We start from the raw sequence: 24333 nt of genomic DNA on the forward strand, positions 1-24333 counted from the left end.
AAAAAAAAATTAAAAAAAAAAAGAATCAGGGAGGTAAGCAATAGTATTTATTTCAGGTAGGCATGAGTTAACTGGCAAGAGTTCTTTTATTAAGGGAAACATACAGAACAAATACTGAAGTAGACAACTCTCTACTACAGGATTGAGTCAGGAGATTGGGTAGATTTATTCATGTAAGGAAACATTGTGCTCACTTTGGCAGCACATATACAGAGAAACATTAGTTTCTAATTTTGTTTTTAATTTTTTAGGGCTTATTTTATTTTTGCGAGGGCGAGGGCGGGGGGGAAGAGACAGCCCGCAAGTGGGAGAGGGGCAGAGAGAGAGGGAGACACAGAATCCGAAGCAGGCTCCAGGCTCTGAGCTGTCAGCACAGAGCCCAGTGTGGGGCTCGAACTCATAAACTGTAAGATCGTGACCTGAGCCAAAGTTGGACACTTAACTGCCCGAGCCGCCCAGACGCCCCTAGGTTCTAATTTGACTATGAGGATAACAGAGAAGTTACCGGTAAACCACCTCTCCCAAAAGGATAATTTGAATGAAGTTAGTAAAGAAGATTAGCATGATAAAAGGCAAAATAAATTATCTTGAGCATATCTGAATTTTACAGGATTTTTTTTGCAAGTAACATAGACTTATTGGGAGAATCTTACGGATTGATGTTTCTACCCTCCTAAAATAAGCATTTTACATATGGGGTTATAACAATATTTGGTCATGCTTTAACCATTTGAAATTATAGTAGTCTTACTTGATTTATATATTCTGCATATATTTATATATTTATATCAGATATAAATATATCTGTATATATTTATATATTTATATCAGATATATATATCTGATTTATATATTCTGATTGATTTATATATAAGAGAATATATAAATTCTTTATTATATTATGGGTGTACGTGTAGCTGGCTAGAGAGAGACAGATATAAACATAGATATATGTAGTTCTGGGGTCCTCTTGTAATTAATGGAAGTTACAGAACTAAATATTTTTAATATTGAAAACCATACTCCATTGGGTTTGTTTTTCTTTCTTAGCATTCTGTAATAACTTATCAAAGCAAGAAAATGAATCATTTTTAAGTTAAGCAGTTCAGAATTTTACTAAATCCTATACCTTATCGATCGTCAATACATTTAGAATAAAATATTGGTTTTAAAGACTTCTGGACATGAAAATATTATACCACAATATTTTAATGCATTGGATAAAAGAACAGTTATTGAGCAAATGGAATAATAGATTGAGGAAAAAATTTTGCCAAGCTTTATTCTGTCCACGTGTGCATTTTACTTTCAGCACTACAGTTGGGATATTTTTTTCTTTGCTTTAACTCATTGCATATGGATCATCATAAATAAATAGGATTATTTAGTAGTCCCTTCTTTAATAAAGAGGGCCTCTGTTTCACTTATAAATTTTCTTTTTTTTTTTTTTAATTTTTTTTTCAACGTTTATTTATTTTTGGGACAGAGAGAGACACAGCACGAACGGGGGAGGGGCAGAGAGAGAGGGAGACACAGAATCGGAAACAGGCTCCAGGCTCTGAGCCATCAGCCCAGAGCCTGATGCGGGGCTCGAACTCCCGGACCGCGAGATCGTGACCTGGCTGAAGTCGGACGCTTAACCGACTGCGCCACCCAGGCGCCCCTATAAATTTTCATTGTAATAGGAGATGAGGCCATTTTAAGTTTATTCTTTTGAAATCGTGGTCATTTTTTTTCCAGAAAACTCCCTCTTCTAAAAATTGTCTCTTCCTTATTTTTCATGTACTTCTTAAAAACTCTTTCATCCATATGCAAAGTTTCTCCTAATGGAAATATTCTGTAGTTCTGCCTGTATCTTGTATGGACATCAAATATTTCTGTGGCCCTTTTTATTATCTTATTTTATTGAGACTGGTGTTATTAGATTATTGCATAGAATATTCATTTGTCCTTTGTATTATGCTGTTTTATAAAATGCATTTGTAAGTTGGTTATGTCAGAGAAGAAGAGAAATATCACAGTGGTATTTTTTCATATCTATTATTTACCACAAACATTATTTAATTGTAAAACCATGTCAAGATATCTGTATTAAATTGCTAGATAACAGTGCTGACCCTAAAAGTGTGTCATAAGTATTACTGTGCCAATGGCAACATTATGAGAATCTTTTTTACTTATGAAAAGCTATTTATGGAATGAAATATATTATCTCTGAGCCTTGTTATAGACCACAGATTTATAGTATCATTAGAGCCACTACAAATACATTTAATATCTTAATTATAAAGTCTCATTTTGGTACAGATTTTCAATCTATAATTTCATTCAAAAGTTTTTCATTATCAGCAGGTGGTCAGTATCTACCCATGGACTTAAACAATACACACTAATAGGCATTTACAAATATTTTGGAGAACAGAGAAGGAAGCATGTGGGGTGTCTTTCCTCCTGACAGGAATCACTTCTCCTATCAACGGAGTGTCCTACAGTTCAGCTCAATTCTGACACTAAGTCCCTGAGTTGGCGTCAGACTCCACAGGTTTAAGGACTCAGTCCCACAAGACTGTCCTCATTTCAGATGCCAGTCACCAGTATCACGTTCCCGGGTTACCCACACTTCCATCTAACGTGGTTGTAAAGTCAGGGATTCCCACAGCCTCCTCCTTCGGGGTTGAATCAATGCTAGAATTCACAGGACTCAGGAAAACACTTTACTTGGAATTACCAGCTTACCATAAAGGATACAATACAGGAACAGCAAATGAAAGAGCTGCATAGTGCAAGGTCTGGGGGGAGGTGGGGCATGGAGCTTCCAGAACTTCCAAGCACTTTTTAGATACTCCCCCTTCTATAGCATTATCTTGTGCTCACCAACCCAGAAGCTCTCTGAACCCATCACGTAGGGGTTTTTTGGAGGTCTCCCTGTGCATGCATGATTAAATCACTGGTCATTGGTGATTAACTAATTTGCAGCCCCAGGCCTCTTTCTCTGAGGTCAGAAGTAGAGCTGAAAGTTCCAACCCATTAATAGTGCTTAAGACTTTTTCTAGAGATCAGCCCTCTTCTTATAGCTGTCTAGGGGCCTCCAGCTACCAGTGATCTCATTAGCATACAAAAGACACTTTTATCACTCTGTAGATCCTAAGGGTTTGAAGAGCTGTATGCCAGGACCCTGGGACCAGACCAAATGTTTATTTTTTTTTTATTATACCACAAAGCAGGAGTAATTTTTGTATTGAAGTAGCAACAGAAATGAACTACGGTAAATATCAGTAGGGGTAATCAAAAAGTATATTCAAACTTGGCAACTCTCATGAGTTTCTAATTAATAGAATTAAAAGATCTTCCAAATACCATAGACTGTTAGATCTTCAGTACAAATTGCCCGGCCTATGCAACCACTTGCTTTGTTACAAGATCATTAGTGGCATAACGTTTTAGAAAAAGTCATCTAGGAAAAACCAACATTAATTTATTCGCAAGTGAATTAAATCAGACATCAGTATACTTTTTCTGTAACAGGTGAGAGTAACTATTTTAGACTTTATAGACCATGTGGTCTCACAACTATTCAACTTTGACATTAGAGCACCAAACCAGTCAGACAACATGTAAACAGATGGGTTGGGCTTTGTTCCAGGAAAACTTTTATTTGCTAAAACAACTAGGCATGGCCTTAGTTTGCCTACTGCGGGACTAGGCTGAGTAAAACAGCATTCACTATAATAAATGATTAAAATTAACAATTAAAAAAAATAATTTGCTTTAACAAACTTGGATTTTTGCCTATTGATTGTTGTATATAACCAAGAAAACTGAATGTTTTTGTTTAGTACTAACCTTACAGAATTATTCAATACCATGAGAAGATAATTATTTCTGAAATTTTTTTTAGAATTCTTGAAAGGTTTTGCAGTAGTCTCCTGAAAACAGAGAATTGTCTTTGCATACATATTTATCCAAATTGTGCTTAAAAAAATTTTTTTTATGTTTATTTAGTTTTGAGAGAAAGAGAGAGAGAGAGCATGAGCAGTGTAGGGGCAGAGAGAGAATGAGACACAGCATCTGAAGCAGGCTCCAGGCCCTGAGCTGTCAGCACAGAGCCCAATATGGGGCTCGAACCCACGAACATGAGATCATGACCCGAGCTGAAGTCGGATGCCCAACCAACTGAGCCACCCAGTGGTCCCTCAAATTGTGCTTTATAATCCAGAAATCAGAAGTTAAAATTTAAAAAATTAATAGCATCAAAAATTTTAAAAGTATTAAAAATTAACAGCATTTTCTTTTCTCAAGAAAACTGCCCTTTCAGGTTTAATTCAATAATAAAGAAGTGCCAGTAAGAAATACTTCCATTACATTACACTCATCTGTAATGTAACACATGACACATGAAAAGATGCTCAGCGTCACTAATCATTCACGAATCAGCCATGTGAGTTATCCACCTTACACCTGTCAGAACTGCCATTGCCAAAAAGAGAAGAAATAGAAGTGTTGACGAGAATGTAGAGGCAAAGGAACCCTTGTGCACTGTTAGTGTGGCCACTGTATGAAAATAGTATGAAATTCCTTAAAATAGATATAATTTTTATATTGATATATATTGTATATAATAAATATTACCTATTTGACATATTAATGTGTATATGTACATACATATACATACAATGAAATATTACTCAGCCACAAGAAAAGGTAAAACCTTGTCATTTGCAACAACACGGATGGACCTCGAGAATATTCTAAGCGAAATAAGTCAGATGGAGAAAGACAAATACCGTATGATCTTACTCCTATGTGGACTCTAAAAAAAAACAAAACAAATGAACCTCAGGCCAAAAAAAAGCAGAATCAGACCTATAACTACAGAGAACAATCTGATGGTTGCCACAGGGGAGGGGGATGAGGAGTGGACAAAGTAAATGAAGGGGAGGGGAGACACAGGCTTCCAGTTATGGAATGGATAGGGGGATGAAAGGCACAACATAAGGAATATAGTCAGTAGCCCTGCAATAACGTGGTATGGCGACAGGTTGTAGCTACTCTTGAGTGTAGCAAAACCATAGAGTTAGCTAATCATTACGTTGACCACTTGAAATTAATGGCACATTGTAGGTCAATTGCGTTTCAATTAAACAAAGAAATACTTTCATTACAGGGAACGAATTTTATAGGTGATATTTCCATCACAGTTAAAGAAATGTGAGATAATAAATCAATCATTCATTGATTTATTAAAGATTTTTTGAGCACCTCTAATTTGCACAGGAAAAGGTTTGGAATCATATATGTATATCAATGACATACGATTTTTGACCTGCCAGCCTAAATTAACAGCTATATCTTTAAAGATATTTATCACATTTTCATCTCTTCTAAAAAGGTGTTTCTATATTTCGCTTTAAAAAATCACTTTATAATTTTAAACAATTACCCTTTTTGCCAGTATTTTATTTCTCAAAGCCCCATTGCCTGACTGGACCTACTTTTTCCTATTCTTCCCTCTAAGCACAACTTGAAAACCCTAGATGTTATATATAAAACAAACAAGAAAAGTTTGAAAGGTGAAGAGAAGGTGCTAGAGCATCTAGGATTCCCATGCCTAAAGAACACAAGAGTGAATTCCTTGCGCTTTCTCTTGACTCATTTATCCCAGACTTGGAGGCAACCGGCAACCCCGAAACACCAGTGGACACATACAATAAAAGCCCCAACAAAAGCCTAATCTTTCCAGCCGCGGCACCAGTAAAGAGGCAGCCTCGCAAGACAGAAATCTTTCAGACAATAACAATTTGACTACAAAACCACAAAGGAAACAAATACAGCCCCATCCTAACATCTACCAGTAAAGGTCAAACGGGAGCCCAAACCCAACAGAAGAGCTACAAAATACGTGGCGCAAAACTGATGAAAACGAAGGGGGAAACAGACAAATATTTAGTATAGTTGGAGCCTTCAACATCCTCCCTCATCAATTAGTAGAATAACTAGACAGAAAATCAACTAGGATACAGAAGAACTGAACATCATCAACCAGCCGAATCTAATCATTTACCAAACACCCTATTCAACAACAGAAAAATAAACCCCAGAAATAGTCCCAAATAGGCATGGCCAACTATTTTTTTTTTAATGTTTGTTATTTATTTTTGAAAGAGACAGAGCATGAGTCAGGGGAGGGGCAGAGAGAGAGAGGGAGACACAGAATCTGAAGCAGGCTCCAGGCTCTGAGCTGTTCGACACGGGGCTTGAACCCACAAACTGTGAGATCACGACCTGAGCCAAAATTGGACGCTTAACTGGCTGAGCCACCCGGGCGCCCCAGGGCCAACTCATTTTTTAGAAAGGTACAAAAACAATGCAATGGGGGAAGGATAGTGTTTTCAATCAATGGTACTGGAGCAGTTGGATGGATATCCATGGGGGAAAAAACTACCCTCAACCTCAACCTGACACCTTATCCAAAAATTAAACCAAAATGGACCATAGGTTTATTTTTTTAATTTTTTTTTCCAACGTTTATTTTTTATTTTTGGGACAGAGAGAGACAGAGCATGAACGAGGGAGGGGCAGAGAGAGAGGGAGACACAGAATCGGAAACAGGCTCCAGGCTCTGAGCCATCAGCCCAGAGCCTGACGCGGGGCTTGAACTCCCGGACCGCGAGATCGTGACCTGGCTGAAGTCGGACGCTTAGCCGACTGCGCCACCCAGGCGCCCCTGGACCATAGGTTTAAATGTCAAACATAAATCTAATAAATCTTTTAGAAAGAAACATAGGAGAAGTCTTCAGAACTTTGGCCTTGGTGAAGAATTCATAGGCACGACACCAAAAGCTTAATCCATTAAAGAAAAAATTGAAAAACTGGACTTTATTAAAAGTAATTTTTTTTCTCCGCAAAAGACCGTTAAGAGGATGGAAAGACAAAATACAGACTGAGAAAATATTTGCAAAGCATATATCTGATAAAAGACTTCTATCTAGAATTTATGAAGAATTCTTAAAAGTTCAATAGTAAAAACACAAACAATCCAACTAGAACATGAATAAAAGACATGAAGAGATATTTCACTGAAAAATAAATCCACAAATAGGGGGCCCCCCGCGGGGCTCACTCAGTTGAGTGTCCGACTTTAGCTCAAGTCATGATCTCACGATTTGTGAGTTCAAGCCCCATATGAGGCTCGCTGCTGTTAGGCTGTCAGCCCAGAGCTCGCTTCAGATCCTTTGTCCCCCTCTCTCTGCCCCTCCCCCGCTTGCACTCTTCCAAAAATAAATAAAGATTTTTTAAAAAAAGATAATACACAGATGGTAACTAAGCCCATGAAAAGATGTTTATACCCCTGCCCTCAGCCATTAGGGAATGTAAGTTAAGATCACAATGAGATATCACTACACGCCTATTAAAAAAAAACCAAAATACAAAATAATGACAATACCAAATGCTGGCAGGGATGTAGAGAAACTGGATGTCTCATACTCTGGTGGTAGGAATGTAAAATAGTACAGCCCTTCAGGAAAATACTTTGGCTGTATCTTTTAAAATTGAACGTATACTTTTCAAATAACCCAGCAATCCCACTTTGGGGCATTTATCCCAGAGAAATGAATACTTATGCCCACACAAAAACTGTACATGATTGTCCATGGCAGTTTTATTTGCAAAAGCCAAAACTGGAAATAACCAAAATGCCCCACAATAGGTTCTGGATAACCAAACTGTGTTATATCCATACCATGAAATACTACTTAATGATAAAAAGGAATGCATTGGTGTGCACAAAAGCTAGGATGGGCTCCAAGGGTATTATGCTCAGTAAAAAAAAGTCCATTTCAAAAGGTGATATACTACGTGACTCCATTTGCATAACACTCTTGAAATGACAAAATTATAAAAATGGAGAACAGACTAGTGATTTGAGCAGTTATTAACGGTGGGGAGGAGGGAGATGGGTCTAACTATAAAGAAACAGCACGGGGAAAATATTTGTGGGCAAAATATTTGCTTGCCATAGTGACTGCATGATCTTTGCCTGTGTTAAAATGGCACAGAACTAGGCACACACTTCATCCTAATGTCGCCTTCCTGATTTTGATGTACTGTAGCCACCGGGCGGAAGAGACACAAGGATCTCTCCGTACTATTTTTACAACTTTCTAGGAATCTATAACTATTTCAAAATAAAAGCTTAAAAAGGAAAATATGTACACCTGGCGGTCCATTCTTTCAAAAAAAAGTACATTCCCTACACTTTTTTTCAAGATTTTCATGATGCCCAATTTCTCACACAAATGGCTTCTCTCTTTCCGACAGTTGACGAAACCAAATTATTTATGTGTCAGAAGGTTACTGCTTGTTTATTGTTTCTCTTAATTAATAATGGAGTAAATAATGCTATAAATGTTTTACTTGCCATGTCTTTAATAACTAATTTACAGTTGCTAATGGGTGTCAAAAGATCAAGGACACCAAAATCATGATTTAATCAGAAACCTCATTTAACACATTAGTTGCACCCTCAGTATTGACCTCGCAGGCACTGTTGCTGGAGCTGCTGACAAGAAAACAAAATGTGACTCATTTTCTACTTTCCTCTGTTTAAAAAATGAATTAATGAATATAAATATGTACCAACTTGATATCTTAACAGCTTCCATAACACTTATTTCGGAAACTCTATGCCTGAATAATTGGGCCATTGATTACTTCTGAAGCATAAATTAAGCCCACCAAATCAATCTTATTGGGACTTCAAAATTACCATAAAAAGGTTCCCAGATGACTTTTGGTTTACTTATTTCAAATTATTTCCTTTGATAAATCTTTCTTTTTTGAAAAGACTTATGTATTAAATTGTTAGACTCTGTCATTCTTTAAGTACTAATAACAGCACATCCAAATACATCTCACATTCTGCTTTCATAATTTACTAACAAAGTTAAGATGCATGTAGGAATATTTTATTTTATTTTTTTATGCTTATTTATTTATTTTGAGAGAGGGAGAGAGTGTGTGTACATGAGCAGGGGAGGGGCAAAGAGAGAGGAGAGAGAATCCCAAGCAGGCTGCACGTTGCAAATGTGGAGCCCCAGGCGGGGCTCAATCCCACAAACCACGAGATCATGACCTGAGCTGAAATCAAGTGTCAAAAGCTTAACCGACTGAGCAGCACAGGTGCCTCAACATGTAGGAATATTTTAAAGAAGTCTATTGGAGTCTATTGGAATTATTGGTGGCATTCTGTTTTTTAAGAGCGGGAAAAGTCATAAAAAGGAAATCTCTTCTGAAAAGAACAAATACATGTTCACAATTCCTGATCTGCAGTTCTGAAATCCTCCCAACAAAACAATGACAAATATATGCATCTCCTCACCTTTACTGGGGCGCCTGGGTGACTCGGTTGGTTAAGCGTCCGACTCCTGATTTCGGCTCAGAGCACGAGCTCACGGTGCGTCAGGCTCTGCGCTAACATCTCAGAGCCTGCGTGGGTTTCTTTTCCCTCTCTCTCAGCCTCTCTCTATCTCTATCTCTCTCTGTGTCTCTCATAATCAATTAGTAAACTTAAAAAAATATTTTCACCTTTACTGCAGAAATGTAAATGTGGGGGTGCCTGGGTGGCTCAGTCAGCTAAGCATCTGACTTCACTCAGGTCATGATCTCACAGTTTGTGGGTTCGAGGCCCACATCAGGTTCTGTGCTGACAGCTCACAGCCTGGAGCCTGCTTCCGATTCTGTGTCTCCCTCTCTCTCTGCCTCTCCCCTGCTGGTGCTCTCTCTCTCTCTCTCTTCTGAAATAAATAAAATAAAAACATAAAAAAAAATTTTTTAAGGAAATGTAAATGTGTATGTGCTCGGGATGCTGGCCCTGGAAGAAGGATCCTACAATATATGGTGTGTGTACTATATTCCCTTTACAAAATCTTAAAATTTCTGATTTAAGAGAAATATCTGGCTTCAAGAGTTTGGGACGGGAATCACAGAGCTGTCTTAGAAAAGTCTAGGACAGATTATAGGATAGAAACAAAGTATAGAATAAAAAAGGATAGAGGGATGCCTGCGTGACTCAGGGAGTTAAGCATCGCCCACTCTTGATTTTGGCTCAGGTCGTGACCTCACAGTTGCGCGATCAAGCCCTCCACACCCAGGGTTGAGCCTTCTTAACATTCTCTCTCTTACTCGTCCTCTGTCCCTCCCCTGATTATCATGCCCACACTCTCTCTCTCGAAAATTAATGAAATAACTAACTCACTAAATAAAAGTATAGGATAGATATTTATATGGCATGAAAATATGCCAGATACATGTCTGGCAAATGAGTCCAGGAGTCCAGATATTTCGTGATATGAAGTCTGAGAAAAGAGTCAGATAATCACCCGGCTGTGACCTCTGTTTAATTAGTAAGAAAACTAGGTGGGTGGGGGGCATTCAGCAACTTGCCCAAGGTTACTCAGCCACAGCTGGAACCCGGGCAGTCTGGCTTTAGAAATCATTCTTTTGAACCACAAAAATTAGGTTACTGAAGACTAATTTTGAATGGTTCCACTGCCGCAGCAGAGTGGGATGCAGTCTCTAAGTTAAAAGCACAAGGATTTGTGGAAGTTCATGCCCTTATAGGCAAAACTCTAGGCTCCAAGAAAGTGTCAGGCTGGCTCATACATAACATTGGAGGATCCTGTTCATTGGGCACCATGAACAGCCCCAAAGAAAAAACTATGGGTGCTCTTACACCGTGGATTTCATCTGTCCAATGGTAGCCTTCCACACTGAACTTTCGAGCAGCTAATCAGTGCTTCTTTTTTAAAGAGCAGAAAATTCAGGATCACCAAACATTTAAGGAAAATGCCAAACATGAAACAGATCAAAATAATCCATAAAAAGGAACCTAAACAGGACGGAAGAAATACAAAGTGTAGAAGAGAACATTTCAAAAAATTATACATCATTGTACACCATTCTTATAAGAGGAGCCAAAAGATAATACATGAAAATAAAGGGGCGCCTGGGTGCTCAATTTGGTTGAGCATCTATTTGTACCTTCAGAGATTAGAAGAAACTATATCCATGAAAGCAAAACAAGACATTATATAATAAGGGGGTGGGTGCAATGGACGATAAGATAGAGCATCCAGAAATTAAAAATATGACAACTGAAAATTCAATAAAACTTTGGAAGGTAAAGTCAATGAAGTTCCCCAGAAAGTAGTTCAAGAAAACAGAGATCAGAAAACTTAGAGAAGTTATCCTGGAAGTTATTTCAGAAAAAGCTTCCAGAAAGAGAAACAGATAAAATGGTGGAACGGAAATCATCCATTTATGGAACAATTTTAAGAACTGAAGAATGAGCCTGCAGACATGAAAAATCCTAAGGGACTGGAAAAATAATTTATAAAAAAATCCAAGCACATTAGGCAACTTCAGAATACTAGTGAAAAGAAAATGCTAACAACTTCTGATAACTGTTTGAAAATTTTCTTAAGAATTTGGGGGTGGGGGCTAATAGCAACATGCATATGGAAAGATGGGAACTCATGGAAATTCCATAAACAAAGTTAAGTGTAAGAGAGATGAAAGTTACCAATGTACCTTGCTTGACTCAGCAGTAAGCGATGTCATGGTAAATGTCAATACTGATGACTGATTTAACCATGGATAAAGTTTGTCTGTGGGATCGAAATTCCCAAATACTTCTAAGAGGAGCCAATAGATAATCCATAAAAATAAAGGGGCGCCTAGGTGGCTCAAGTCCGTTGAGCGTCTGACTATTGATTTCAGGTCATGAAATCACAGTTCGTGGGTTCAAGCCCCTCATCTGGCTCTGTACTGACATGTTGGAGCCTGCTTGGGATTCTCTCTCTCTCTCTCTCTCTCTCTCTCTCTGCCCCTCCCCCACTTGTGCATGCTCTCTCTCTCCTTTCTCTCAAATGAATAAACATTAAAAAAAAATAAAGGAATGTAACTGTATTAATGAGAAATAAGAAGAAAGGTACTAAAACAATGTTTGAAAGAGTTGAAATGGTTACTTCTGGGGAGTTCCCCAAATTAGAAAGTGAAATTTTTCTTTATTGTCCCATGTCTATACACTGTTTTTTGTTTAAAGTTTATTTATTTATTTTGAGAGAGACAGAGACAGTGCAGAGAGAGAGAGAGAGAGAGAATCCCAATTAGGTTCCATGCTGTCGGTGCAGAGCCCTACGTAAGCCTCGAACTCAGGAAATTGTGAGATTATGACCTGAGCCAAAATGACAATCCGGACGCTTAACTGAGCCACCCAGGCACCGATCCCATATGTTTAAAATAAATCTTTAGATATACATTCAAATTTTTGAAATATAAAAATATAATTTTCTCCTTGCAATCATCTGTCAATACTGGTATTCTGCGAATATTTGCCTTTTCACTTGTAGTATTAAGTTAACCATGTACCATGAACATTTCACCCCAATCCATGTGGATCTCTTCACCTTTTTAAGTCACTATATAGGATTCATTCTCTGGTGTATTACATTTTTTTTCTTTTTGTAATTTTCTTGATATGGATATTAAGGTGCTTCTGATATTTTGTTATTAGCAACAACACATTGAGAAATACCCTTGTTACATTATTTGTGCCCACACATGCTGTATTTCCTCAGAAAGCATTGCTAGAAATGATGCTGCCTGTTGAAAATTTACCTTTTCACAAAGATTTCCCCATTACTTTCCAAAATGTGGACAAATGTAGACTCTGAGAAATCATACTGTGTACACATAATGATAATGGTGATTCTTTCATGTGGTATTTTTCCCTTCTATGATTTTGTTGTGAGAGATAAAAGCCTTCCAGAGAAAAACATAACGTTAAAGAACAAAGGTGTTGCTTGCATTGTTTCCAAATTTAATGAGAATATTGTTTGTCGTAACTGTTTCCTGAGTAGTTTTTTAAAACTGTTCGGTTTGGGGGCACCTGGGTGGCTCAGTCAGTTGAGTGTCCAACTTCAGCTCAGGTCATGATCTCACAGTTCGTGGGTTCAAGCCCCACATTGGGCTCTGGGCTGACAGCTCAGAGCCTGGAGCCTGCTTTGGATTCTGTGTCTCCCTCTCTCTCTCCCTGCCCCTCCCCAGCTCATGCTCTCTTTCGCTCTGTCTCAATAATAAATAAATAAACTTAAAAAAAAAAAAGTTTGGTTTGGTTTTCTCTGTTTTGTTAAGAAAAAAATATCCCAGTTCTACTTTGCGAAGAGTTTTAATAAAGATAAACGTTCAATTTTCTTTAATATTTGGGTATTTATCAAATTGTTTTCAGTAAATGTGTACTCAGACGATAGGTAAATCCTTTGCTGCTTAGGTACACAGCAGAATGTTTTTTTAATTATTGTTTTCGAGAGCATATCCAGATAATTGTGTTCCGTATAAATATCTGGATTTCTAAAACCAGAATCTGAACGATAGTTTCACTGTACTGAAAGAGGATTCCCTGACGGCTTATAACGTTTTCCTATCTATTGAAATACACAAGACTACTCACTTGACTGATTCAGGGAATTATCTTTTTTTTTTTTAACACTATCCTTAAGAAGATTTGTAAAGGCGCATTAGTCACATAGTCATGGCGCTGTATTTGAAAGACTTTTGAGCCTTTTCAACGAGTGTACTTTTGTTTTGCTTTTTTAGGGGCACCGCGATTGCTGGCATCGTGTTTGGAATTGTATTCATCATGGGGGTCATTGCGGGGATTGCCATATGTATCTGCATGTGCATGAAAAACAACCGTGGGACCCGGGTGGGCGTCATCAGGACCACCCACATCAATGCCATCTCCTCCTATCCCGGTAAGCACAATCGCTTACTCCTTCTGAAGGAAGAGTCAGATTTGTTAGTTATGCTCTATGCCTTGGAGAGAGGAAACATTGAAGAGGTCACCACACTCATCTCCAAGAAGGTAGGGCATTTCTAAATTAACGTAGATTGAAGCTCTAGCTTTCAATGGAGATTAATTAGGTCCAAGTAACAAAATCTACCTCACATCTGAAGGTATTTGTATTTTTTAATTTTTTTTTTTAATTTTTTTTTTCAATGTTTATTTATTTTTGGGACAGAGAGAGACAGAGCATGAACGGGGGAGGGGCAGAGAGAGAGGGAGACACAGAATCGGAAACAGGCTCCAGGCTCTGAGCCATCAGCCCAGAGCCTGACGCGGGGCTCGAACTCCCGGACCGCGAGATCGTGACCTGGCTGAAGTCGGACGCTTAACCGACTGCGCCACCCAGGCGCCCCGAAGGTATTTGTATTTTTAATGCCTGTCTCATTGACTGCAATTCCCAATCAGCCGGAGTTAAGAGAAATAGACAATTCACGCCCACTGTGTCTACCAGCCAGAGTTCTGACAAACAATTCTAGAGAAAGTGTAAGTGACATGTCTTAACAAACTGGCATCTGACCTAGTAGGTATGTATGTCTTAAGGAAAAGTATTAACTAAAGTTTTTACGTTTTTCCTCTTTATGCAAGGAAAACCCTCTTAACATAATAGCAAACTTCTCAACAAAGAAAATTCTCAACAAAGGTAATACATTAATAATTTGACAGGTATTTGACGAGAATCTGCTAGAAGTTCTACATATAAACATATTGAATACATATGACTCTACAACCAAATACTCCATTTTACATTAGGTGATTACACAGTAGAGTTTTCTAAGTCAGTCTGTATATATACATTTTGACATATAAAAAGGAGTTAAGTTTTAAATGCAATACATTCTTAAAAAGATAATTTCCCATCCACTGTATGGTCTTTCTCAGCTCCTTTATTTATTTTTATTTTTTTAATGTTTTTTTTTATTATTTTTGAGACAGAGAGAGACAAAGCATGAGCAGGGGAGGGGCAGAGAGAGAGGGAGACGCAGAATCCGAAGCAGGCTCCAGGCTCTGAGCTTTTAGAACAAAGCCCGACGCAGGGCTCGAACCCATGGAGTGTGAGATCATGACCTGAGCTGAAGTCGGACGCTTAACCAACTGAGCCACCCAGGCGCCCTCTCAGCTCCTTTAGAAAAGAGGGTACCTCGGGGTACCCTCTCCAGAGGAACAGTCAAAGCCAGGGGTTCCTCATTTTAGCCAAAGTAAATGGCAAATTCCTGACTGGGGGCTAGAAGGCAATGCATGAACTGGCTCCTCTTTTTATTTGTCTGACGTCATTTCGTCCTCTACTCCCTCTTGCCACTCTGGCTCTAGTCATACTCTTCCTTGAACACAGAAACAGGCTCCGTGTGCTCTGTGAACACAACAGGGCACACTCCCATCTTAGGGCTTTGCCTAGAACATGGACTCCCGCACTCAATTCAACTCTTTGCTCAAAAATCACCTCCTGACTGAGGGCTGCTCTGCCCACTCTATTTAAGAGTGTATTGTGTCCCTCCCCATTGTGTCCTTGTTCTACCCAGTTTTTTTTTCCCCAGAGTACTTTTAATCTTCTAAGATACCATATAGTTTATCTCATTGTTATACTTACTATTTTTTGTCCATCCCCTCCTTCTAGAATATTAGCTCCACAAAGAAGAAATCATTGTCTATTCTGTTCACCACTCAATCCCAAGTATAATACCGGGACTGGCACATAATGGCCATTTAAACAGATGTAGTTGAGGGGCGCCTGGGTGGCGCAGTCGGTTCAGCGTCCGACTGCAGCCAGGTCACGATCTCGCGGTCCGGGAGTTCGAGCCCCGCGTCGGGCTCTGGGCTGATGGCTCAGAGCCTGGAGCCTGTTTCCGATTCTGTGTCTCCCTCTCTCTCTGCTCCTCCCCCGTTCATGCTCTGTCTCTCTCTGTCCCAAAAATAAATAAACATTGAAAAAAAAATTAAAAAAAAAAATAAAAAAATAAACAGATGTAGTTGAACAAGAGAGGAACACCACTCATGACAAGATCTGATGTAGTTATATACAAAAACCTAGAGAATTTACTTTAAATTCCACCCTGGAATATGTAGCTTTTACTCACACAAAAGCAATTCACAATGTGTTTTCTTTCCAACTTAGTAAAAATATTGTTGGGATTAGTGTAATGATGTTAGAACTCGAGGAAAGGGGAGAAAAGGGGGGGTTGTTTTTTATTCTTCACATCTCCCTGTTTTTACCTAGTCAGCCCATAACTCAAGAGAACAGAGGAGAATCAGAGAGAGACATTAACTAGAAAGAAGACAAGGAGAAGCCCTCTGTAGATAATATTCCAGATACACTTTAAAAAAAAATTCTTAATGTTTATTTATCTTTGAGAGAGAGAGAGAGAGAGAGAGAGAGAGAGAGAGAGAGAAAGTGGGGTAGGGTCAGAGAGAGAGGGAGACATAGGATCCGAAGCAGGCTCCAGGCTCCGATCTCTCAGCACAGAGCCCGACGTGGGGCTCAAACTCAGGAACTAGGAGATCATGACCTGAGCCAAAGTTGGACGCTCAACCAAACTGAGAGGCGCAGGAGCCCCCAGATACACTTTTGCTTGACCAAAAAAAGCTTAAATTAAACATTAAAGATTTTAAAACATTAAAAAATATTTTGGGGGGCACCTGGGTGGCTCAGTCGGTTAAGCATCCGACTTCGGCTCAGGTCATGATCTCGTGATCTGTGAGTTTGAGCCCCGCGTCGGGCTCCATGCTGACAGCTCGGAGCCTGGAGCCTGTTTCGGATTCTGTGTCTCCTTCTCTCCCTGCCCCTTCCCCACTTGTGCTCTCTCTCTATCAAAAATAAATAAATGTAAAAAAATTTTTTTTAAATATTTTTTTATAAAAGTAGAATGTAAAATACAAAATATTTGAATGTGAGGGCTTATGTTTTCTCGGGTTTGAAGTTTCTATTTCATGCATGGATACATGTTTTTGAATGGCATCATATATTCTGGCAGATCACGACAGCATGTTGCATTTTCAGTAAATGCATTGTTCTGGGAACCGAATACCGTGAGAAACATAATAAACCTTATGGTGGAAGCATTTTTACTGCAAAAAGGCTAGGTCTTCACAGACATAATGTGCTTGATCACTTCTCATTTCCTTCACAAAGTAACTAATTAAGCTTTTACTTAAGAGATAGGAAAACACACAGAGTAGTATTGAATGCTTTTCAAAATCTTTCATCTGTAGACATATTACATATTTTTCCTCACAGTAATTAAATAACCTTGTGATAAATGAGGCAACCACCCAATTTATTGTATAGTCCTACAGCCTGCGGGCCACATGCATGAGTAGAAAATAATTTGGCCAAGGTCATCTTATTCCTTGCTGAAAGGGCTCAGTGAGGACACCTGCAGTGAATGCTATTTCTGTGCACTAGAGAGATTACTGAGAAAAGGTAGTCTGCCACCCCCAATACTTTGTTGGACAATGACCTTCCAAAATAGTTTTTGTTCCTGCCATGTTGGGTAGAGTGAACAGTGTCCAGTTTAATTACAATTATTTGTCAAGTCTTATAACTTCCACTACTTTCAGAACTTCATTGTGAGCAAAGGAAAGTGATCGTGCTAACCCTTTTTTAAAAAATAGGTTGGGATGATACACACTTGAAAGAAAAGAATACAGAAAGACCACAACAGAAGGCTTTGCAAAGATATAAAAATCAACAAAAGGAAAGCAAGGAATTTCAATGCTATCAAGAAATCTGAGATCTGAAGTACATTGTTGAGTCCCCTGCTGATTGCCTAATAGATGATAGATAGATATATGGATAGAGATAGATAGATAGATAGATAGACAGACTGATTTGGGTAAACAGTGGAAAAGGAGGGGGAAGTTCTTGCAAACAGAAAAATGACAAAGGGGTTGTGAAATTGGAAAAAATCATCATTTTTAAAACCATCATAAGAAAAGGTTGGGGGGGTGCTTGTGTGGCTCAGTAGATTAGGCAGCCAACTCTTGGTTTCGGCTCAGGTCACGGTCTCATGGTTCGTGGGTTTGAGCCCCACATTGGCTCTGCAATGACAGTGTGGAGCCTGCTTGGGATTCTCTCTCTTCCCCTCTGTCTCTGCCCCTCCATGCTCCTCTCTCCCTCTCTCAAAATAAACAAATAAACCTAAAAAAAAAAAAAGTTTGGGACAAGAGTCATTAATGATGCTGAATCTGGGGGAAGAGGCTACAGGGCGGCAGGACATTTGCAAGTATCTACTCCCAAGTTTGCTGCTAGTTATAAGGGGAAAGATAGAAACCAGACAGTAGAGAATTCAAACAACATCTTGACCAGCCAGTAAAGTCACCAAAAAAGGACAGATGGACATCTTGCACCTTTGGGTATTAGTTACTCTGAAGATGACACAATTGTATATGTGTAGGATTCTGGTTGAAAGTTTACAGCTTGAATCTAAGCATGAAAAAAAAAATCTGACAAAGCCAAGTTGAGAAGCATTCTATAAAATAACTGACTTATGGTCTTTAAAATCTCCTGGAAATATTTCATTAAGAAATCAAAGCTCTAGGGTGCCTGGCAGGTTTAGTCGATTAAACGTCTGACTCTTGATTTCGGCTCAGGTCATGATCTCACGGTTTGTGAGTTCAAGCCCCGCATCAAGCTCTGCACTGACAGTGCGGAGCCTGCTTGGGATCCTTTCTCTCCCTCTCTCTGCCCTTCCCCTGCTCATGCTCTCTCTTTCTTAAAATAAATAAGTAAAGCTTTCAAAGAATTTAAAAAAACTCAAAACTCTAGGGGCACCTGAGTGACTTAGCTGTTTAAGTGGCCAACTCTTGATTTCAGCTCAGGTCATGATCTCACAGTTCATGAGATGAAGGCTTGTGTACGGTCCTGTGCTGAGTGGAACCTGCTCTCTCCCCTCTCCCTTTGTCCCTCCCATGCCGTCTCTCTCTTTTAAAGTAATTAAACATTCAAAAAAAGAAATCAAAAATCTATTTGCATCATTGAATTCACAAATGAGGGTAACCTTATTAGTATTTGCACTGAACACACAAAGACTTTCATATACTTATCAAAAGATTTGGTGATATGAGGATAGTATCTTCTGATTGTGCCTATATTCTTACAGAAATTAGAAACAAGTCTTCTTCTGAAAGTGGGTTGAGGAGATGTTTATATTTAAGGAATCTCAGAGGGGCAGGGAAATACCTAAAGAAATACATAATTTCCAAGCAATGCCAAGGGTTTCCACACTTAAGAATATAGTCATTCCTTGAAAGTGAAATCGGTTGTTATAATTGTTCATTTTTCTCTAGCCACTTTAAGCTCCTAGGTACCAGTCTGGGAGAGCCAAAAATTTTTGGGAAAAATTTTTTTTGAAACATGTTAAAAAAAAGTCATGAGATTCACCTGGCCTACCAGATATTAAAACCATTTAAAATCAATAATAACTAAATGGGATATTAGTACAAAAATATATGCCTTGTTCATTGGAATAGAACAAATAGATTAAAATTTCACAAACAAAAGGAGAGACAACAAAGCAATGTGAAAAATGAGGATTAAGAAGGCACGTAGAGGGGCGCCTGGGTGGCGCAGTTGGTTAAGCGTCCGACTTCAGCCAGGTCACGATCTCGTGGTCCGTGAGTTCGAGCCCCGCGTCGGGCTCTGGGCTGATGGCTCAGAGCCTGGAGCCTGTTTCCGATTCTGTGTCTCCCTCTCTCTCTGCCCCTCCCCTGTTCATGCTCTGTCTCTCTCTGTCCCAAAAATAAATAAACGTTGAAAAAAAAAATTTTTTAAAAAGAAGGCACGTAGATAATTTGGCTTAGCCAAAAATTTTAAATTTAGAAAAAAATAAACTTTGATGTAAATATACACCAAATAAAATAATACATAAATTTAAATGGAAAACCTCAGAAATAGTTTGGTTACGTATCAGATATCTGAAAGACGAGATAAATGTCTAAGTTTAGAAACAACACAGAAGAGACAAAAAAAAAGATGAAGCATATATTTTAAGTACAAGTTTTCAACTGTGGTATGTCAAGGTAAAAAAATATAATTAATCATTTTGACAGTTATTTTTAGAAAAATACCTAGAAAAGATACACACTTCTGTATATTTGTTCATATCATATTATGTTAATTATATCTTGATTCGAATTAAGATCCCACTTTTTAAATTACCAACCTAAAACAAACTAAAGATCACCCAAGATAAACTACAAACAGCAAACAAGTTGTAGAACAATGTGAAATCCAGCTACTACCAAAGAAAGGTAAAATGAAGAGCTATTGTTTTCACCATTAAATTACCAAAGTGTTAAGTGATAGCCAGTTGGTTGATTCTTGGAATTTTATTTTAACAAACTAAATCAAAATAATAATACCAAAAAAAACCTATGTGTAGAAAGAAAGTCATCACTCCATTATTTATAATAATAAAAAATTGTTAATTTCAAAATAACTGAAGAGTCAGAATAATATGCAGACATTAACAATAAAGTTTATGAAGAATATGTAGCAGAATGAAAAAGACTGTGTTGTAATACAAAGTAAAAAAAGCATATACTCATTTTACATGACTACAAGGAAATAAAAACCATAAATGACTAGAAGAGAGTATATAAAGATAGTTGTTAAATCATGGCGACAAAATTATGGATGATTTTCCTGTTTCCAAATTTTTTAAAATAATGTTGTATACGTTTTGGTAGCACTGTGCATCTTCCCCTTTATGTTTGCTTTGGAGATGTTGGCCTGAGTGGATGAAAAGCATTATGTTTCTTCTATGAATTACATAACATCTGTAAATTTTGTAATATTGTAGAAAACTATAGTGACATTAAGGATAAACAGCATAGGTGCACCTGGGTGGCTCAGTTGGTTAAGCATCTGACTTTAACTGAGGTCATGATCTCGCGATCGGTGAGTCCAGCACTGCATTGGGCTCCATGTTGGCAATGGAGCCTGCTTGGATCTCTCACTCTCTTCTCTCTCTCTGCCCCTCTCCTGCTTCTCCCCGTGGTTTCTCTTTCTCTCAAAATAAAATAGATAAATTTAAATTTTAAAAAAGGATAAATGGCATATTTTCCCTACTGAAATCATAGAATTGGAATATTGATTATGAAAGAATTTCAAAGGCACCATCCCTCCAGCTGCATCCATACATCTTTGAAAGATGATTTGACCTTTAAGAACAAAGCCTCTGAGAGTTAGTCAGGAATTTTCTAGAATTGATACCTTAAAAAGTTTACTTCCTAGTGAAACCTTATTATCGCAAGAAGGAAAGATTATCACAGTCCACAGTTATACAAGTCTTATTTCAAAATATCTTCCAGTAGCTGGTGCTATAAAAGATATGCCATGTTTATTTCATGATGGATAGTCCTCAAAATATTGCTCTTCTGTATTATGTTATCACTTTATCAAAATTCAAAGGCTGTATGAGTAGAAAGCTATATGGCTCTAATCATATCTTAAATTTTCATGTTCAACATGCAGCTGTATAAACCATAGGGAATCTCACTGAAATGTCCTCTAGCCGTTTTAATGCAGATGGCAAAACATAAACACTTTGTTATATAAATAGACACTGTCACGGCTTCATGACAGAGAATGATGCAGAGTCAATCTGTAGAATCATTCTACGTGTGCTCCTCAAGTGGGAGGCAAGGAAACCTTCCGTATAAAAACAGCTTATAACCACACGCTTATAAGAAACAGTTCAATGGGTATCCAGCTGTAACTTCCTGTTTTACATGGAGCCTGCATTTCTTGGCTTGGATGAAGTATATTATAAATCTCTTTGTCTCAGTCTTCCTAGATATAATGAAGCAAAGGAGTGGGTGTAATACAGCGGGAGTGTGTGCTTAGAGTCCACAGGAGTTGTTCCATTTTGTTATAGAAAACAAAGCTTGTGATAGCCCGGACTCCAAATGTTTAATTAAAGCAGGCTTAGAGAAGCTGTATACAGCTGCGTCCTCTGCCATGAGGCCTTGGCCTGTAGAGCCCACTAGACACTGGCAAAGCCTTTGCTCAGTAGAGCAGTCCTCAGAGGACATCCTGCCCAGTTCTGTGTCTCCATTTTCCTCTTTTCTCAGGTGACTCAATCCTGTGTCCTCACATCCCTGAGTACCGGCAGATCAGTAAGTGGTTCAAGTCATCAAGCTCTTGGTAAAGCAAGCCAAGTTAAAGGGATCTAGAAGAAACATTGTTCGTGTTGCATACAGGGTGAAGCCCTATGTTTGTGCACGCATATTAATCAGAACACTATCGTAATCTTATTGGTAAGAGCACAATTTAGAAGACTTTTTTAAAAGATTTTATTTCTAAGTAATCTCTGCACCCAACATGGTGCTCGAATCCACCACCTGAAGATGAAAAGTCACATGCTCCACCAACTGAGCCAGCCAGGTGTCCCTGGAAGATATTTTAGAAATAAGTTTATTGAAATGTTGCTTGTTCTTTTCTTCAATTGTAACGTTTAAAAGGCTTGGCCATTTTTTGCATTATTATGACAGTAGTCCTGTGATTTAGGCTACATTCATAGTAAGCAATTAAGGCATGTCAATTTCCAATTAGAATCATGATCCTGATGATAATTCAACTACTGCCAAATCATCAGAGGGGTTGCTCAGATGTTGCAGAATGATTGGTTCTTGAAGACATGGAGTACGTAAGGGGTGCTTCTCTTCCAACCCTTGACACGGGATTGGCACACTACAAAATAGACATCCATACAGAGTCGTGATAAAGTGTATTAAATATGATTTATAACACACTGACATATATTAACAATAAAAAATTAAGAAAATTTTGCAAATAATACTTAGAAAACGAAATTCTTCATTCCTATTCACAAACGTGCTTGCCTAAAGCGAGAAAAACCCTCACTTTTTTTCTTATTCCTATAATGGTTCCATGACCTTCTGAGTTGCAGGAGCCCAATAAAGGGTGCCCAATACCTGGACACCTTCTTTCACTCTCCATCTCTTTCTTCACCTACCCAGTCATCAAGTAAGCACTCAGCTGCTCAAGATCTCTTCTGATTTTTTCACTCAATGCCATGACTCCCTTACACTCTTTCACATATGCTATTACATCATTTCTCCTTTCCTTCTGCCCACTTCAATCCATACGGCTGAGACAATCACCTTCCCAAAGCATATTTACCAGCATATTAATACATATATCTGTTGTGCCTGGGTGGCTCCATCAGTTGAGCGTCCAACTTCAGCTCAGGTCATGATCTCACGGTTTGTGAGTTCGAACCCCACGTCAGGTTCTATGCTGACAGCTCAGAGCCTGGAGCCTGCTTCGGATTCTGTGTCTCCCTCCCTCTCTCTGCCCCTCCCCTACTTGTGCTCTGTCTCTCTCTGTCTCTCAAAAATAAATAAATGTAAAAAAATTTTTAAATATATATATTTATATATATTATAAATATATAAATATATATATTTATATATATTATAAATATATAAATATATATATTTATATATATTATAAATATATAAATACATATATTTATATATATATATATCTGGTAAATGCACATCACACACTCCTTATGTGATATTCAGAGCCCTCCATGATGATGCTACAATTGGATTCCTCAACACTTTTTCCCATTTCCACCCTCCACGTACTTTTTGCTTTCAACAAAAGTGTTCTTCTGCTTCTGTGCTTTTGCTCAGTCTTGAATTAGCCCCTAGTCTTTAATTTATCTGCCCTTTCACATAATTCCAAGAAACTTCCCTAAGCAGCCAATTCGAAACATTTTGGCCAATGGCGCCATTTTTTATAGCACCTACCCTTTCATATACATGCATCTTCAACCAAATAAAACTAAGATTTTTTTCAGACAAAAATTATGTCACCTCCCAAAGTGCTCAGTCCAGTGGCTGAAACATAGTAGACACTTAAGTATTTGCTAAATGTCTGACCCCCTTTACCTTTTCTTTTTCAGTGGCACCACCGCCCTATAGTTATGACCATGAGATGGAATACTGTGCCGACTTGCCACCTCCCTACTCTCCCACCCCACAGGCTTCCGCGCAGCGTTCTCCACCCCCTCCTTATCCTGGAAATTCAAGAAAACAGTCCTTCTCCCAGAACAGAATATGTGCCAATCAGAGATCTTGCTTGGAATAAAAGGCTTGCTCTAAGGAATACATTTTTGGGTGAAACAATATGTCGAGTAGAATGTCCAGGCTAAGAAACACTGAGTTTTTATCCTTCTCTAAGCTGACCCCATCTGACGTACTGTTCAATTTGATGGTATCATATTTGAAGAGATGTACCGGTCAATGTAAGCACATTCAGAGAAGAGTAACAAGATAGACAAAACATCTGAAAATCATGTTGTTTAAGGAAATTGCAATACTGATCCTGGAAAAGAGAAGAATTAGGAAAGACAGGAGGACAGCCTGGACTACCTAAGGAGACAACTATATTCAGCGTT

The 24333-nt window shown here is 38.4% G+C and overlaps 1 protein-coding gene across 1 annotated transcript in view; it reads left to right on the forward strand.

Moving 5' to 3' along the window:
• CYYR1 (cysteine and tyrosine rich 1) overlaps nucleotides 1–24045 on the forward strand; it is a 103482-nt gene extending 79437 nt beyond the window's left edge. The window contains exons 3-4 of the mRNA XM_043593809.1: nucleotides 13657–13814; nucleotides 23839–24045. Of these exons, the coding sequence (XP_043449744.1) occupies nucleotides 13657–13814; nucleotides 23839–24023 (343 nt within the window). The 3' untranslated portion in view covers nucleotides 24024–24045. The remainder of the gene's footprint in view (nucleotides 1–13656; nucleotides 13815–23838) is intronic.
• Nucleotides 24046–24333: the final 288 nt, after the last annotated feature.

Source organism: Prionailurus bengalensis, chromosome C2 (assembly GCF_016509475.1).
Source record: "Prionailurus bengalensis isolate Pbe53 chromosome C2, Fcat_Pben_1.1_paternal_pri, whole genome shotgun sequence".
Classification (NCBI taxonomy): Eukaryota; Metazoa; Chordata; class Mammalia; order Carnivora; family Felidae; genus Prionailurus; species Prionailurus bengalensis.